This window comes from Trachurus trachurus, assembly GCF_905171665.1.
Source record: "Trachurus trachurus genome assembly, chromosome: 12".
Taxonomy (NCBI): Eukaryota; Metazoa; Chordata; class Actinopteri; order Carangiformes; family Carangidae; genus Trachurus; species Trachurus trachurus.
The window spans coordinates 23567369-23583200 of NC_139908.1; the positions used below are offsets into that span (position 1 = coordinate 23567369).

The 15832-nt window shown below is 41.8% G+C and overlaps 1 protein-coding gene across 1 annotated transcript in view; it reads right to left on the reverse strand.

Moving 5' to 3' along the window:
• Nucleotides 1–2286: 2286 nt before the first annotated feature.
• The window catches only part of npr2 (natriuretic peptide receptor 2), a 75633-nt gene continuing 62087 nt past the window's right edge, over nt 2287–15832 (reverse strand). Inside the window, 7 exon segments of the mRNA XM_083984119.1 lie at nt 2287–2808; nt 3627–3718; nt 5191–5289; nt 6564–6738; nt 6844–6912; nt 8828–8951; nt 10624–10770. Of these exon segments, the coding sequence (XP_083840245.1) occupies nt 2746–2808; nt 3627–3718; nt 5191–5289; nt 6564–6738; nt 6844–6912; nt 8828–8951; nt 10624–10770 (769 nt within the window). The 3' untranslated portion in view covers nt 2287–2745.

Genomic DNA, 15832 nt, shown 5'->3' on the forward strand with positions numbered 1-15832 from the left:
ACCGAGTTCTGTTTATCCCAAATCCTCAAGACTCTCATTAACATTTAGATAAAATGTTACTTTCATTCATTATTCCATACTTTGCATGTTGTGAGAAATAAGCAAATAAAAGCTGTATAACAAAATGTATGTCTCTATCTTAGTTTGCAGTGGGAAATAGAGTTGCAACTTGTCAAACTAGTTAAAATATTTTTCTATTGTGCTGCAGATGTTTGGAGAATCTTCAGGAAATATCTTCAGAGTAGCAGATTGTGACCTTATGGGTTTGCCAGATATTTATCTTTCAGAAAAACAGATGCTGAGCTCTACAGTATGTCTGGACTGCAGTGGTGAGACACAAAGTATTTTATTGTTATATGGATTAGAGTTAAGTGGGGTTGGGGGAGGCAATTTACCATTTTGAGTACAAAAATACAGGAACCAAGAATGATGAAATAAACGAAATGATAATGTGGCCCAGATGTGTAAAAGAAGTCCCCCCGGTGAAGGCGTCCTAATGGTCTCATGGTCTGCTGATCATCACACAGTTTGCTGCTGGTCGTCCTCTCGCGCTCTCTCTCCCCTCATTCACTGTCACACCTCCGCTGTCTGCAGTCGAACACACATCAAAGTACAGTTTGTAATCTGCTGCTGGAGTCATGCAGTCATCAAACAGTGAGATATTCATTTGATTTTAAGTGATTTAGAAAATGACTGGACTGGACTGACTTCAGTTTGATGCCTGCAGACTTTGTACTTCAAGGTCAGGGCTGAAAGACAGAGGATAACAGAGAGACAGAGAGAGAGACAGACAGACAGGCTGGTCAGTAGAGAGGAGGCGGGTCAGTGGAGACCTTCACTCTGCTGCTGCGCCTCCAACCGGTGCTGGCCGCGTGTCAGTGCTGGGGGACGTGGGTGGTAATTACAGCTGTGCAGGAGGGGAAGATGTCCTCCCGCAGAGATGAAAACACACAGTCTCACACACACACACAGTCGCACACAGTGGTCATGCCCCCGGTCCACACACTGATAATGAGCATCTAATGAGTGGTGATGTCATTACAACAAACACACAGCTGCCAGCTACCGACTGGCTTCTCCCCACCTCTTCCCTTATCAGCGCAGCTAATTAGGCTGCAGATACTTGATGCTCGGCTTTTATAAGACACACTTCCTATGCACTAAATGATAATAATGATAAAAGAGTCCTGGCAGGATCATAAAGTGTGATCGTGAAGGTGACACGGCTGCTGATATATGTTGGATAAAGCTGAACTAATTGTCACGACTTGGAGCTCGTGTTTGATCGAAGATAAAAATAGGAAATAAAGTCTTCAAGGTGCAGCTTCATTTCAACGGACGTTCCCAAAAGGTTACACTTATAGACGGCTCCTCTGCTGGACCGGCTGCCACACTACTGTAGTGGTGGTGGTGGGGGGGGGGTTTCAGCACAAGGTTATTTATAAATTCTTTCTGGGTTAAATTTGGATGAAAACATTTGGCTGAGTATTGTCAGGAGGATATGGCCCAGATACAGTACACAGAGTTCACACGAGCAGCGTGATGGGACTTTAGAGAGACCCCAAGAAGTTTGCTTTTGGTTATAAAAGGGTCTCATATTAACGGGATAGTTCAACAATTTGGCAAACTGGCCCATTGCCATAATCCCTATAGTTTTAGGAGTAGGTTACCTTTATTTGTCAGTGCAAGCTATTTTTAGAATAGTTCTTGATTAATGAAAACTTTCAGTAACACTTTATTTGAAGGTCTCATCATAAGAGTGACATGACACTGTCATAAGAGTGAGATGTCACAGTCATGAACATGTCATAAACATTATGTCAATGTCATAACACCCAGGTTTGTAGGGTTAGGGTTAACTGAATGACACTTAATAACAACGTTATGACATTGACATAATGTTTGACATGTTCATGACTGACATGTCACTCTTATGACAGTGTCTGATGAGACCTTCAAGTAAAGTGTTACCAAACATTCTTGGCAGATGCTTTCGCTTTTGTCCATCTTGCGCCGGTCCAAGAATTTCACCGTGTGCGCGGAAGCTCATGGGAAATGTAGTGTGAAAACACTTCCGCTATCCGAAACTCCTCGTAGTCCCTTTAAAGTTCAGCTTGTGCAGGAATCCTAAACAGAACAGACTGATGTGGAGACAGATATCGACCACACTCCAACTACTGAAGGCAAGGTATGAAATACTAACAGCTCCATAAATGGAAAAAAGAGTATTTTACTCAGTTTATTGAACAAAATATCTTACAGTATCTTGGATATACATATATACATATTATTTTGTACTGTGTAACACGGTTGATGAACCCCTGCAGTGACGTTGATTGTAGCTGTGCCTCCAAACTCCAATGGATGTTTCAAGGAAATATTAATACATCATTGACTTCCAAACACATTATACAAATCTTAATATAGAAAGCACAAAAAATAAGAATTTATCAGTGAAAAGTACTCACTCTCAGGACAGAAAGGTTCTTCATACAAAAAACGACTTTAACATTTTCTTTTTCTCTTTTTTTTCTTCTTGTTTTTTTTTTTTTTTTGCAGTTACAGTATGCAGGTAATAAATATACCTGGAATTCCCTCTGTTTGTGTCACATGGTGTCGTTCACTTTTCCTCTGCACGGAAATCACCAGTAAGGACTTATTCTAGAACAAATAAAGAAGTGGCTCGGCCACCGGAGCTTCTGCTGTCGTCTCCACTGCTGCTGCTGCACATTATCTGCAGGCTTCTCAGATAACATACACATCAGTCTTCTCCCCGAGAAGCCAGTACGTTCTCATTTTGCCTTTGCCCTGGAAAAAAAAAAACAGAGAAAATCAATAGGTTCATCAATGGAGAAGAAGTGGGGGTGGGTGGGTTGGTGGGTGGTGGGGGCAACATCCTCTATTAGACTGCCCTTCTTTAAGGGTGACCCTGATGGTTGCTGCGGCTCAGCTTACACCTCCACCTTCTCCGCTGATGAAGCATCATATAGGAGCAGAGCAACAGTAACCACAATGTTAGAAGTCTATAACTGAGTCTCGATTGGACATGTGTAGTGTCTGTAACTGTAGAACATGAACAGGTATCGCAATGTCCAAATACACAGAAACAATCCTCAGCGGAAGCCACAGAGAAACTCAACTAAAAACTAAAACTATTAATTAGTCAATATAATTCTTCTCAAACTAATCATTAATGAAAATAATCAGTTGTTGGAACCTGAGTAGGTCTGTATGGGACGGTGGTCCTCAGAGTGAGGTCCAGGGAATAACTTGTTCTTAGTATTTCACTTTAATCCCATCCAAAGTAAGTTTCTGTAATAAAACGTCTAAAGACAAGCTGTGGTTTCATTTGTGTCAGTTTATAGACATCGATGTAAAAAAAAAAAAAAAAAAGTTTGAGAGCCACTAACATGCTGTTCACCACTAAAGAAAATGAGAAGCTTTTATTTGATCTACAGCAGCTCCTATAGAAATCTATAGAAAAGAAAAAGAATCTTTTTAATCAGCACAACAAAATGAATCATTTTGAATCACCTAATAACTTCATACAGATGTTTTGTGCAGTGTGAGGAAACACCGGCTTCGGTTTGTACAACGATATTCATTTTGAAAGGAACAGGTCTCACCTTCATTTCTACATCTCCTCGTAACTGGAGATCAAAGTAGCCAAACTCATCCAGAACTTCTTTGGTGGCTGAGGATAGGTGGATTTTCAAGGCTGCGAAAACACACGAGAAGTTTGTGAATGGCACATGACAACTCTGACTATGTGAATGATTTCAGGCCTGAGGAGAGAAAGCAGCTGAAGAGTGAGACGAGCCGATGTTCTCGCCGGCAGCTGAAATGCAAACGATGATGAAAATCTGTACTGTTTGGTCCAATTAATGCTCACTGTGCAGAGATATGAGATGTGATTCCTGCCTGTGAAGCTTCAGGCTGCACAGTTTATCGCTGGCTAAGGGCCCTTAGCTGTAAGTGCTATCAATTATTTACCAGTGGAGGCACAATACAGGAAGCGACTCGGTAGTTAATCAATACATCTGATGATCCACTCGCAAAATATCCAACCACAGTTTCATAACACTAGTTCCTGTCACTGCCGGTTAAGAAATGTTAGTGTAAAAAGGAGAATGCATTCATGGATTATTCTTTTATTTGGACTCCATTAGTTGTTACCTTGGCAACCACTACTCTTTATTGCAAAGCTTGCCTTCACATGCATAATCAGTCATTTCATTCTCTTTGCATTTTTGTACTTTGCTTTTTTTTTCCAGGTATATATTCACCAAGTAAATAACAAACCCTAAAGAAAACAGCCAAACATAATATACTCCTGTTTCTTAAAGGTGTCATTTGTATAAAGGTAGATGTCCTTGTCATGTTTGATTATAAAACAGCTCTAGGCTTTTATATATATGCACACTGCACCAGAGACTGAGCATTAGAGCTGTCAGGACTGCTGTTACTTTGTGATGTCACCACAAAGCAGCACAGATTAATTAATACAGATTAACATATTTTCACGTTTGCATTTCATACAATAAATAATACAGTTATAAGCCACAACTAAACACTAAGCCGACACATATGTTGTCCGTTAAGTATTCAAACGCATCAGTGAGACACAACGTTCGTCAATACTCACTGTTAAAGAACCAAATGTGTACTAATCCACAGCTGAAAATAGTTCCCAACAAATGCACTGTTGGCTCCTATTAGAGTGCTGTGCTGCTGAAAACCACAGAGCCCCGTAACCCTTATTTTAAAAAATGAAATTATATACTTATGAGCTGGTTTTATAGATTTACATCTTAAGTAGAAACCAAAGTGCTGGAGGCTGAGAGCCACAGACAGAGGAGAAAGCTGCAAAGAGAGAAGCAGGAAGAACCTCATCTGCTACTTTAACATTCATAAAATGTAACCTGAGTGAGAAGTGTCTCACAAAAATGTACATAATACAATTATTAATCAGCTGACAAAGAATTACATTATGATTCCAAAATAATATGGTCAGTGAGTGCTGATGGTTTGATGGAAATCAAGAATAAGAAATATTTTACAGCACATCGATAACAAGCTGGACCTTCTTGTCACTGGTATGTACAACTGTGTCAAACATGTTCCCCTGTTGAACATGTTCTTCTTTACAGGAAGAAATATTGAAGAGAAACAGGTGACGGTGACACTCACCCTCTCCGTTGGACTCCATTCGAGATGCTGTGTTGACAGTATCTCCAAACAAACAGTATCTGGGCATTTTCAGCCCGACCACGCCGGCGCAGACCGGACCTGGAAAAAAACAGGAGCTAAACATAGTCACATTTTACAGTGGAAAAAAACAATAACATGTGGAATGCTGGGAGAAACGCTGCTGTCATTATCACACGACCACCTCAATGAAAGCGTGTTTAAGTAGTCGGACAAAAGGTGTGAGTGAATTGAAACTGTGCTGAGAATGTTTTTAACTGACTCAGTACCAGCCTACGCATACTGGTCTGTCTCTGCCGCATGTCAAGTGCCTGAAGAAGAACATAAACAATTCCACCATGAGCTGATGAAGTCTAAATAGCGTGTCAGAGGCCTCTCGGAAATTACATGGGACCAAAAAGGACGGTTGAGGATTAAACATCCTGAGTGGTTACATCCACTTGGTACGTTGGTATCCGGAGGCGGGAATTCACAGGCCTCCGCTAGAAGTCACCGGTTTATTAGATACACCTCACTAAAATTAAAGCGGGCCAATAGACAGAGCATCTATTAATTATTAAATATATTCTAATTAGTCCAGTTTGTCATGGTGATGAGCATGTAGAGTCTTTCACAGTTATTAAAAATCTGACTTTAATATGATTGATAAAGGGATATTGGTGCTGATTACTGGAGACGGACGAGACTAATTTTATTGGAGGGAAAGTAGCAGAGATAATTTAGTCTACATTTACTCATTTTAAAACACTATTAATCCAGCACGAGTTGTCACTTCACACATTCTGTACTGTAATTATATTTTATTTTAGACAGAGCAGATGGAGAAGTGTGTTCTAGTTAGCCCAGGGAATTATTGCTCTTAATGGCAAAGTTGTTTCTAATTAATTCACATCAAAACCTGGTGCATGGGAAATGGAGGGGTCACACAGGTTCACGCAACCCAATGCTGCTTAGATCCGTGTTCCCACAGAAAACATGCCCAGACAGTTAAGTCTATTTCCTAGTAATGGGGAAGAGGAACTGATTAAGTTCTGGTAATTATAAGATTCACAAAGCCTGGCTCAGACCTCCGAATCACTGCCTGCATCTATGATGCGTTCAACGATTCAAAAAGCTCTGGTGCTGAACTAATTTCCAGCCATTTTCTCGTTACTTGTTGATGGACACAAGGCAGAATTAAAAGTGATATTCATCTCCCTGTGAAACATCTACATCTGTGAGAAACTGCCACAGGAATGGGTTGAGATAAACTCTATTGCACAGTTTGTTAAAGGTGGACTTGCTGTTGATTGGTGTTGAAAAGTGACAACATAAAGGAAACACATGAGGGAGCTCACACACAGGTCCAGACTCACCTGTGTGTATACCTATCCTGAGTCTGAGCTGGTCGTTGGGTCTGTGTCGGATCTTGAAGGTTTTGACCTGCTCTAACAACGCCAGCGACATGCCGGCAATCTCTCTGGCGTGGAGTTTCCCGTTCCGCACCGGCAGCCCCGACACCACCATGTAGGCGTCGCCGATGGTCTCCACCTGAGGGACCAATCACAGGGGGTCAGATCATCAGCGCGTAAGAAAATAAGACATAACTCAGTAATTAGTCAACAGGATGAATGAACAGCGATCGTCCTGACTCACCTTATACACGTCAAAGTTATCGATGATGGCATCGAAACAGGTGTACAGGTCGTTGAGCAATGTGACGACCTATAGAGACGGATGAGAGTCTTGATTATTCATTATGTAACTGCAGTTAAACGACAGGGCTGCAATTAAGCTGTGTGTTTTAGTAAAAGGCTGCCGGACTGGAAGTAGACTGTGTCTGCACAACCTCAGTCTCTCACATTATCTGTGTGGCTGGACGTTTGCCCAGCGAGGCTCCCTGACAAACCCATTTACACCATCATACATCAAACACACAGATGGAGTAGCACACACACAGTCTGTAACGGAGGAATTACAGGCTGGTCATTCACTCAAAGAGCGATCATTCACCAGTCTTCAGCTTTGATCTTCATTTCTTGTTCATTGTATAAAAAAAACTGAGCAGTTCTGTATCCGTCATGGTTTATGTCTCTCTCATCCCGTTTAGTCCCTGTTTTATTTTGAAGTTCTGTGTCCTGTCTTCCTGTGTTCCCCTTCCTGTGATTACCTCCTGTGTCTCGTTTCCTTGTGTATTTAGCACATTTCCTGTTTTCGTGAGTCTGCATTTTTGGATCCAGTTCCAACACCTGACAGTATCAAGCTAATACATTGAGCGGTGTATAAAAGCAGTGCTGAGGGAAGGTGAATATTTGACCTGTGATGGTTCAGCATCAGTGAGGTCATGTTGTACAGACTGGACCCTGTCGCTGCCAAACTACCACTGGTTTCTGATGCTGTTGATGGTTTGTGAACATACAGCTCTACTGGAACATCCAGTATTTGAATTCATCTGTTATTTATATCTATGGAGTGATCAGTGACTGGGCCTTTACGGGTATCCTGCGGAGTGTTACAGTGTAGCTCACCAAAACACACGCTGAGGCTCCGTTATTTAAATGAGCATTTACACTGGTTAGACGTCATCTTCACTGATGAAAAAAAGCAACTGCCCCTGCCCTAATTTGTATTACATGATAAAAAAAAAACATTTGAATTGTGTTTTGATTTACAGTGCTGCATTAATGCTGTTTAGTCTTCACAGCAGGGAGCTTAAAGTATCACAACAACATCTACCACTGAACCTTTAGGGCTAGTGCATTAAACTTGAAAAAGGTATGCACACCTCAAAAGATAGACAGATGCGTAGGAGAGGACTGAACAAAGTTCAACAGAGAAAACTCCTGCACACTGTCTATCTACTGTAGATACTACCTGATGAAGGACCGAAATGTTGTAACCCCATTAAACCTGTTGCAAGTGCTCATGCATTCATAATACAACAATTTTCATTGATTATTTATTTAATTAGATCATACTTTACTGTTTTATATGTGTGTTTGTGTTGCCTCCTTCATATGGAGCAACATGTTAATTTCTTTGAACTAAATTGATGGATATGTGTTTTCTGTAGTGTTTGGGTTTCTGGCCTCGTCAGGAGGAAAACTGGGACTTCTACAGAAGTTGATAAAGGAAACAATGAGAATGCATGGAACATGTTTTTCTCCTGGAGGCGACTGCCCTTCATCTGAAGGTGTCAGATTGTCCATCGACACCGACGACCCCCCCGCCTGCATGTGACATCATGAACAAGTCTTCGGTGTAGAAACCTCCCCCTGGTATTCAAGCGAGAGCGAGATGTGGAGTGGCATTATGTGACTCAACTCTGCGTCAACGCTCCTCACTCTTCCATCTAACAACTGTACTATTTTGAGTTGTAGCCCGTGTGTGGGAGCGCACTGTGGGAACTATGAGACACACTGTAGGAAGAGACCTGATACTGGTGAGCACTTTCATGCATGAATAGAGAAAGAGAATTCAGTGTGACTGTGATCACGACCAGTGCTTTTTAATAAGCTTTCAGAAACGCTTGGGAGACGCTGAGGGAAAAAAAAGAACCCGGGAAACAGAAGCTGCTACTTCAAGATACATGTCAGAGAAGCTGGCGGAGGGCTGCGGTGACATATGAACTGCTGCGTACCTGTAGCGGGGTGCTCTCTGCGGACATCGACGTGAAGCCCACGATGTCGCTGAAGTAAATCGTGACGCTGTCAAAAGCCTCCGCCTGCACCGTCTCCCCTCGTTTTAGCTGCTCTGCTACTGAACTGCATGAGGAGAGGGAAACACCAGGTCAGATCACTCATGCTGAAATCTATACGGACCAGAAGCTTCACAGAGAAGAAAGACCCAGAGCAAACAAGCACCTGCAGGTGATGAGATGATTGTTTTTAGAGTTGTTCCAACACCGATGTGTATCAGAGTATCAGTCTATGCGCTGATCCAGTAACATGTCATTTACTATTAAACTCTAAAAGTTTCACACCTGGATAAAACAGCTGTTTTCCCAGGAATCAGTTGCTCTAGTCTGTAACAGCAGCCTACACAGGAAGTTGGACCGTGCAACCACTGGCAACTGCTGTATCAGAGTGAAAGCTTTACCTTGAACCAGGTCATGTAACAATAGCAGCCACATGCTTATAGTACAGCGTTAGTAGTATACAGCTGTGAGTTCTGTTTGTTTTGTTGACATCATGTCGCCAGGTTTAAAGGCGACATATTATGGAAATATCACTTTTTGAAGGCTCTTTAACATATATTTGGGTGTTTGTCTTCCAGCCTTCCAGCCCCCAAAATGTGAGAATTGACAAAAAAAATCTTTAATTTTCAGGCTCCCTAGGTTGAAATCCTTGTGGTTTTACGAGCTGTTCGAGCTCTCTCGGCTGTCTGACAATGATGTCATTAGTTTTTGAATTTGCATAATACCACCCCTACCTGTGAGTACCGGTACCTGAGTTGTTTTCGAGGCAAATGCAGACACTGTTTGCCGAAGAACTGCCCCCGATGGAAACGCGCATCGGTGGTTTTGCATGAATTTACCTCTAAAACAACTCTGTCTCATAACGTTCCGTTATTATCTCATAGCGTGGTGAATGTGCAGGTCACAACTTGTCCACCAGAGTGTTTTGGAGTTGCTGGATTGTGTATTTGATGAGTTTGATGAAGGAAGAGTTAGCCTCCGTAGCGTAGCTCTGAGCACCTCGCGGCTCTGCTCTGCCGTTCTAAAAATAGCTTGCACCGACAATTAAAGGTAACAAACCTACTGCTAAGACTATAGGGATTATGGCAATGGGACAATTTCCCAAAATGTTGAACTATTCCTTTAAAGTAAAAAGGATTCATCTCTAAAACTTAATTAATCTGCGCCTGGCAGGTTCAATTAGCACTCGTCAAATTATCTGTGTTAATTCTGCTCACATTCATTTTCTCTCAATCAAACGACACCAAAGGCAAAAAACACTGTGGCAAAGTCAGCTCCTCTAATTCTCCAGCGTGGTGAGAAATGATATCTGTCCTTCCTCCCAAGCTCCTCTCAGCCTGGCTGTCTTTGAAGGAGAGGGGGAAGGAGAAGAGGATAAATGGGGGAGAAAGATGGGATTTGCCGCTGCAGTGTTATCCAGAAGCCCGAACTCTCTATCATGTCGGTTTTTCTGTCTCGCCCTTAATGAGCGGTTCGCCTGACAGCTCCCTCCTCTCTCTTTCATCTAGCGCGAGATCGCACCGTGGGGAAATGGGTATGTTAGTCAAATGTGATGTCAGGAGTGATTTCGAGTCTTTAATTAATACGAGGATTTAACGCGATTGACAATGTGTCATTGAGCCATGCTGGTAAAGTGCACCCCCTCAGCCCCCGCCCCATTCCATTTGCATGGGCTCAAGTTAATTGGACTCCTAAGCTTTTGGCTGGAAGGACAAGAGCACGTTTTTTCTGTTTCTTACTGCGGTAAAATTTGGTAGAGGAGGTTTTCGGCTTTTCTCTTCTCCTCCAGGTAGGCCTGCGTTCGCTCCTCCACCAGGTTCTCCAGGTTGTTGGCGTACTGCTCCATCCTGGACAGCAGGTTGTTGAGAATACTGGTGCTGCCCTCCCTGTGGGAAACACAAACACAGAGGAGCATGAGGACAGATCCCCACAGACTGAAAAACACAACATGGACTCACATTTAAGCACCACAACACAGTTACAACACAGTTATTCTGCTTTTTCACAACTTGGGTCTTTGGCAATCATCCATATGTGTAATAATAACACAGCAGCCACACAGTTCATTCATGAAATCTGGGAACATCACTGAGAAAAAGATCCAGCTGGGAGAGCGGTCAAAGAATACACTGTGAGATGAGTATTCTCCCTCTGAAAATGGTCAGATAGCGATGTCCATGTCAACCATCTTCTGTAACTTTCTGAAACCGTCGACTTGACATTTACACCCACTTACTGAAGTGACTGACCAGAGGTTTGGAGGTGAGAGAGGAGCCGTGCACTGCACCTCCACCTCCAACTCTCCGCACAATTACTGTTGCCCTTTTTACAGGAGAACAACTGAGTGCTGCTGCAGCACGAGTGTCTTCTAGGAGAGAGTGGCTGAAAATGTGTTATCATTTCACACACACACACACACACACACACACACACACACACACACACACACACACACACACACACACACACACACACACACACACACACACACACACACACACACACACACACACACACACACACACACACACACACACACAATTTGATATCTGCTTTGGTCAGACAGCACATGTTCAAACAATCTTCAGACAAAACAAAAGGTGTTTGAGAAAACAAAGATCTGATCATCTTTGTTTTCACACCTAAAGTCATTACACAAGCTCCAGCTGCTCTCACTGTCAATTTTACCTCCAAATAATATGAAATTGAAAGTCTGGATGAACTGACTTCTTTTTAGCAATGTTGTGGTGAAAACAGCTCAATTGCTTTGGCAAAAAGTTATTTTATCAGATAGAAATGATAAAACTACAAAAGCCAGATTCAAATTGGAATAAAACAGAATCAGTCTTCAACAGGAGAACTACAACAGTTTAGTGTTGAACTCCTGTAACACTATCAGATTCATAATGGAGAGGGTTTTTTTCCATGCATACTTTCTCCTTGTTGTCACAGTATAAAATTGGGATGTGTTATGTCAGGCTAGTTGGAGCAGAAATGATCTTGTCCTCAGATTTTTATCCTTTTCAAACCTGCTGTTTTCACCATTGACTGACACTGACTTGTGACATCACTAGACACTAGAAAATGTGCGTTAAAAGTGTCAAAAAGTGAGGAAGTGAATAAAATATCATATCATATTAGTGTAAATGAAACGTCCTTTACAATTAGCGAGGTAAACTCCACCGTTTTAAATGTGTGTAAACGTCAATGCCAAGTATAAGAGTGACCCCTGAGGAACCTCGTTCTGAGCAATTTACAGTGATTGGCAGAAACATCAATAGAGGTTTGTGTCCAACTGATGAAAGCAGCAGACGTGAGAGGGGAGGGGGAGGTTCCAGTTAGCGAGGGGCTGTAAATAATATTCTGTATATTGTAAAAGGAGAAACAGACTCAAACAGAAAGTGAGCAGTGGGGATAAAGTCCAGAGATCAGAATTCAAGCTGTTTGATGACTTCACCTGGAGTATAAGGTGTCCCAGCCTGCGTTTCCAAAGACCTGGGACACTGTGCTGCTTGCAGCTCCACACACAGACCCAGCTTTCTCAGCTTTACATCATTTCTGCAGTGACTTCACAGGCTTAACTACCTTTGTATCATCTCGTGGACAGTTTTCAATATGATACCGTGGAGCCCAGTTATGGAACAAAAATATGCATTTATTTACTAATTCTTTGTCTTTATCCACATTCAAATCGAGACTAAAAAAATGCTCTGATCACAAAACATTGTTGCATATGATAGTACAGACTTTTTGTAATACCTTGTGATCTGTTTTGTTTTTTGGTTCGTTTGTTCCTATTATTATTTGTGTATATGTGTATGTATTTTTTTTCTCTCTTTTCTATTTATTTAAAAAAAAAAAACTCTTTTATTTCATTCTATTTTGTATTATTTTCTCAAGATATATTAATGTTTCTTTTGTTTGCTTTGCTTTGTTATTTGTGCAATTGCTTTTATAGATGAGGTTTAAATATAAGCCTGTAGTGGGTTTCTACCTCACCCGCACATGTCTTTTTTTTTTCAATTTAATTGTTTGCTTTTATTGTTGCTTTTATAATCGTGCAAATAAACATAAAATAAACATAAACTAACAATCTATTCATTCAGGTCTCACATGTTTGAGGAGCTCTTCCCCACAACTGTCACTATTGGCAACCACTTTCCAAAAAAAAAAAAAAAAAAAGGACAGATATTTGTGTTTCTTATTTACATTTTGTACACTGTGTTTAAAAAAACAGCTGTTGGTTGGCTTTCCTGCTGCCATCCCATCATTTCACATATATTTTCTAATTATATAATCCGTGCATTGTATAACGTGCGTGTCTCAGGATATTTCCACATTACGCACACAGACAAACACACACACGCATGTACACGCAGCTAACGGCAACGGAGCGAGCAGGTGAGTCATCCACACCACCGTGGCGGCTAAAAGCATCAATGCCTGGCGTCCTGCCACGTTTCTTCTTCTGGGTCACAGATCCTCCACACGCCCACATGTTGTTTAAGTTTAAAGAAGAAAAAACATCAGAGACGCGCATGAGTATCAATACACTGGATGCAATCACACAGGCCACGCACTGTTTACTGCGCCGCACATCACACACGTCCATGTTTCGCCACCATTCATCCAAACTAATAGTGATGGTGAAGACTGAGAGCGAGCGGCCTGTTTGGTGAGTGTGAGGTTTTCCAGCTCGGATTGGTTTCCTTTAAAGCAACTGAGGGGAGAATTGTCAATTGGATCAGATAACTCACTGGTACAAATTGTTTTTATCTATAATATACTGTATCTTTTGTTGCCACTTTGTTGTTTCTACTGTAATGTAAAAACGACGGCAGCGCTGCCACTGAGGTTGGCAGCAGAGCAGAGAAGAGAGAGAAAAGAGAGTCGCTGCTCTCCTGAATGTGCAAGATTGTTTGCCACCGAGATGTCTATGATCGTACTCTTTCAATGCGGTTGCTGTGTAACCATGGCGACCACAGGAACCGGACAGAAGAGAACCATCTGTGTACCTGAATTACATCTGGTTTACACCTTTTCAGCAGCTCTGAACAAACAAGCAGTCGACTGTTTTTTCCTTTGTCATCAATCTAATCTCAATACATCATGAAGATGAAGCTAATTTATAAAGAAAAAACTGAAATAATACATAAATATTTTTGCTGTGACACTTGATATTTAACTCCGCAGCCTCCAGTTCCTCTTGATCATCTCTGGCATGTCTCTACACCTTGTTTGGAGTCCACCTGTGGCCACTTCAACTGATTTTGAAATGGTTTCACAGCTGACAATTCATATCAGAGGGATGGCGAAGCCGGAAGGGGGGAGCAGCTGCCTACAGTACAGAGCTTGGGAACAGGACTGCGTTGGGGAAGGCTACGAAAACTGTTTCTGCTGCATTTCTAGAGTTTGAACAACCAGGATTTCTCTCAGAGCTGCTGCCACGGCGACCTGAGCAGGGGGAGAGGTGACCAAGTGATGGTATCCCTGTGTGGAGATGGAAGAAACTTCCGAAGGGACAATGATCACTGCAGCCTCTCCTCAGTCAAAGTCATGTCTGCAGTGACTCAGACATAATGGGCACAACAAGGGATTAAAGGGATTCTTCACCCAAAATCGATAATTCATCAATCATCTACTCACCATCAAAGGAAGGGTTTGGAGAACTTTCAGAGTTATCAAATTGCTTTTGGAGTACCAGGGGGGGTTCGGCTGACAACAGATTTTCATATAATGGCGGCGGATGGTGCTCACTTTTGAATCGTCCAAAACACACACTATGAAACATCCAAATACCTCCATACTGCTCGTGTCCTGAAAAAAATAATTTGATCTCTGTTTTTAGCCTTACTGTAGCAGTAGCTCCCAGTGGAGATGTTCGTTCGTTGTTGTAAACCATTGGATGTATGATGTAAACACGGAAGAACATCTCGCAGCAAATCTCGCACATGCGCACATCAACAGAGCCACCTTCATGTTGCGGCTTCAAGGCAAGGCAAGGCAAGGCAAGTTTATTTGTATAGCACATTTCCGCAACAAGACAACTCAAGGTGCTTTACATATTAGCAAAATGAGAACATAAAAAGCAAACATTATTTAAAAACAGACAAGAGAAAGAATTAAAACAAGTATAAAAAGAAGTAAAACAGAAAGGGAGATGGAACAACTAAAACAGGACACTTGGAAACTTGGGTCAGTACATACGAGCAGTAGGGAGATATTTAGATGTTTCATAGTGTGTGTTTTGGACGATTCAAAAGTGAGCTCTATCCACCGCCATTATATGAAAATCGGACCCCCCCTGGAACTCCAAAAGCGTTTTGATAACTACGAAAGTTCTCCAAACCCTTCCTTGGCATGACGGTGAGTAGAAAACTGGTGAATTATTGATTTTGGGTGAAGTATCCCTTTAATCTGTGTAATGGGAGTTGAGTACAGCACAGTAGGAACAGTTGGTGGATAACAGAAACCATTTTCAGATGGATTCTTTATTTCAAGCTTCCTGTAGACTTTTATTTCCAAGACAGGGACTGGTGTGTGACTGTTCACTCACAGGAAGCTTCCTCCAGAGCTAAACTGTAATTTGGTACCAACTTTGGTTTCACATGAACAGCTTTAACTTGGTAAATTCCCAATTACTTCATTTCAATCAACCTAATCGAGATTCTGTCAGTGGACGGCGGGTCAGCTGAACAAACAGTACAGTATGAGTGTGATATTAGTTTACAGGCCAGCGTTTATTAAAAGTTGATAGCAGATCTTATGAGTGTGAGTCACTTGGACAAAGCTGTTATTTTCCCAGAGAAGATCTTTGTAGTTTCAGGAAATCAAGTCCTTCGTCAGCCAGTTTGTCCATCACTGTGTGTGTGTGTGTGTGTGTGTTGATCTGGATCCAGATGCTGATTAACAGTTGAAAACACTGCGCACTATTTAAAAACAAATCAA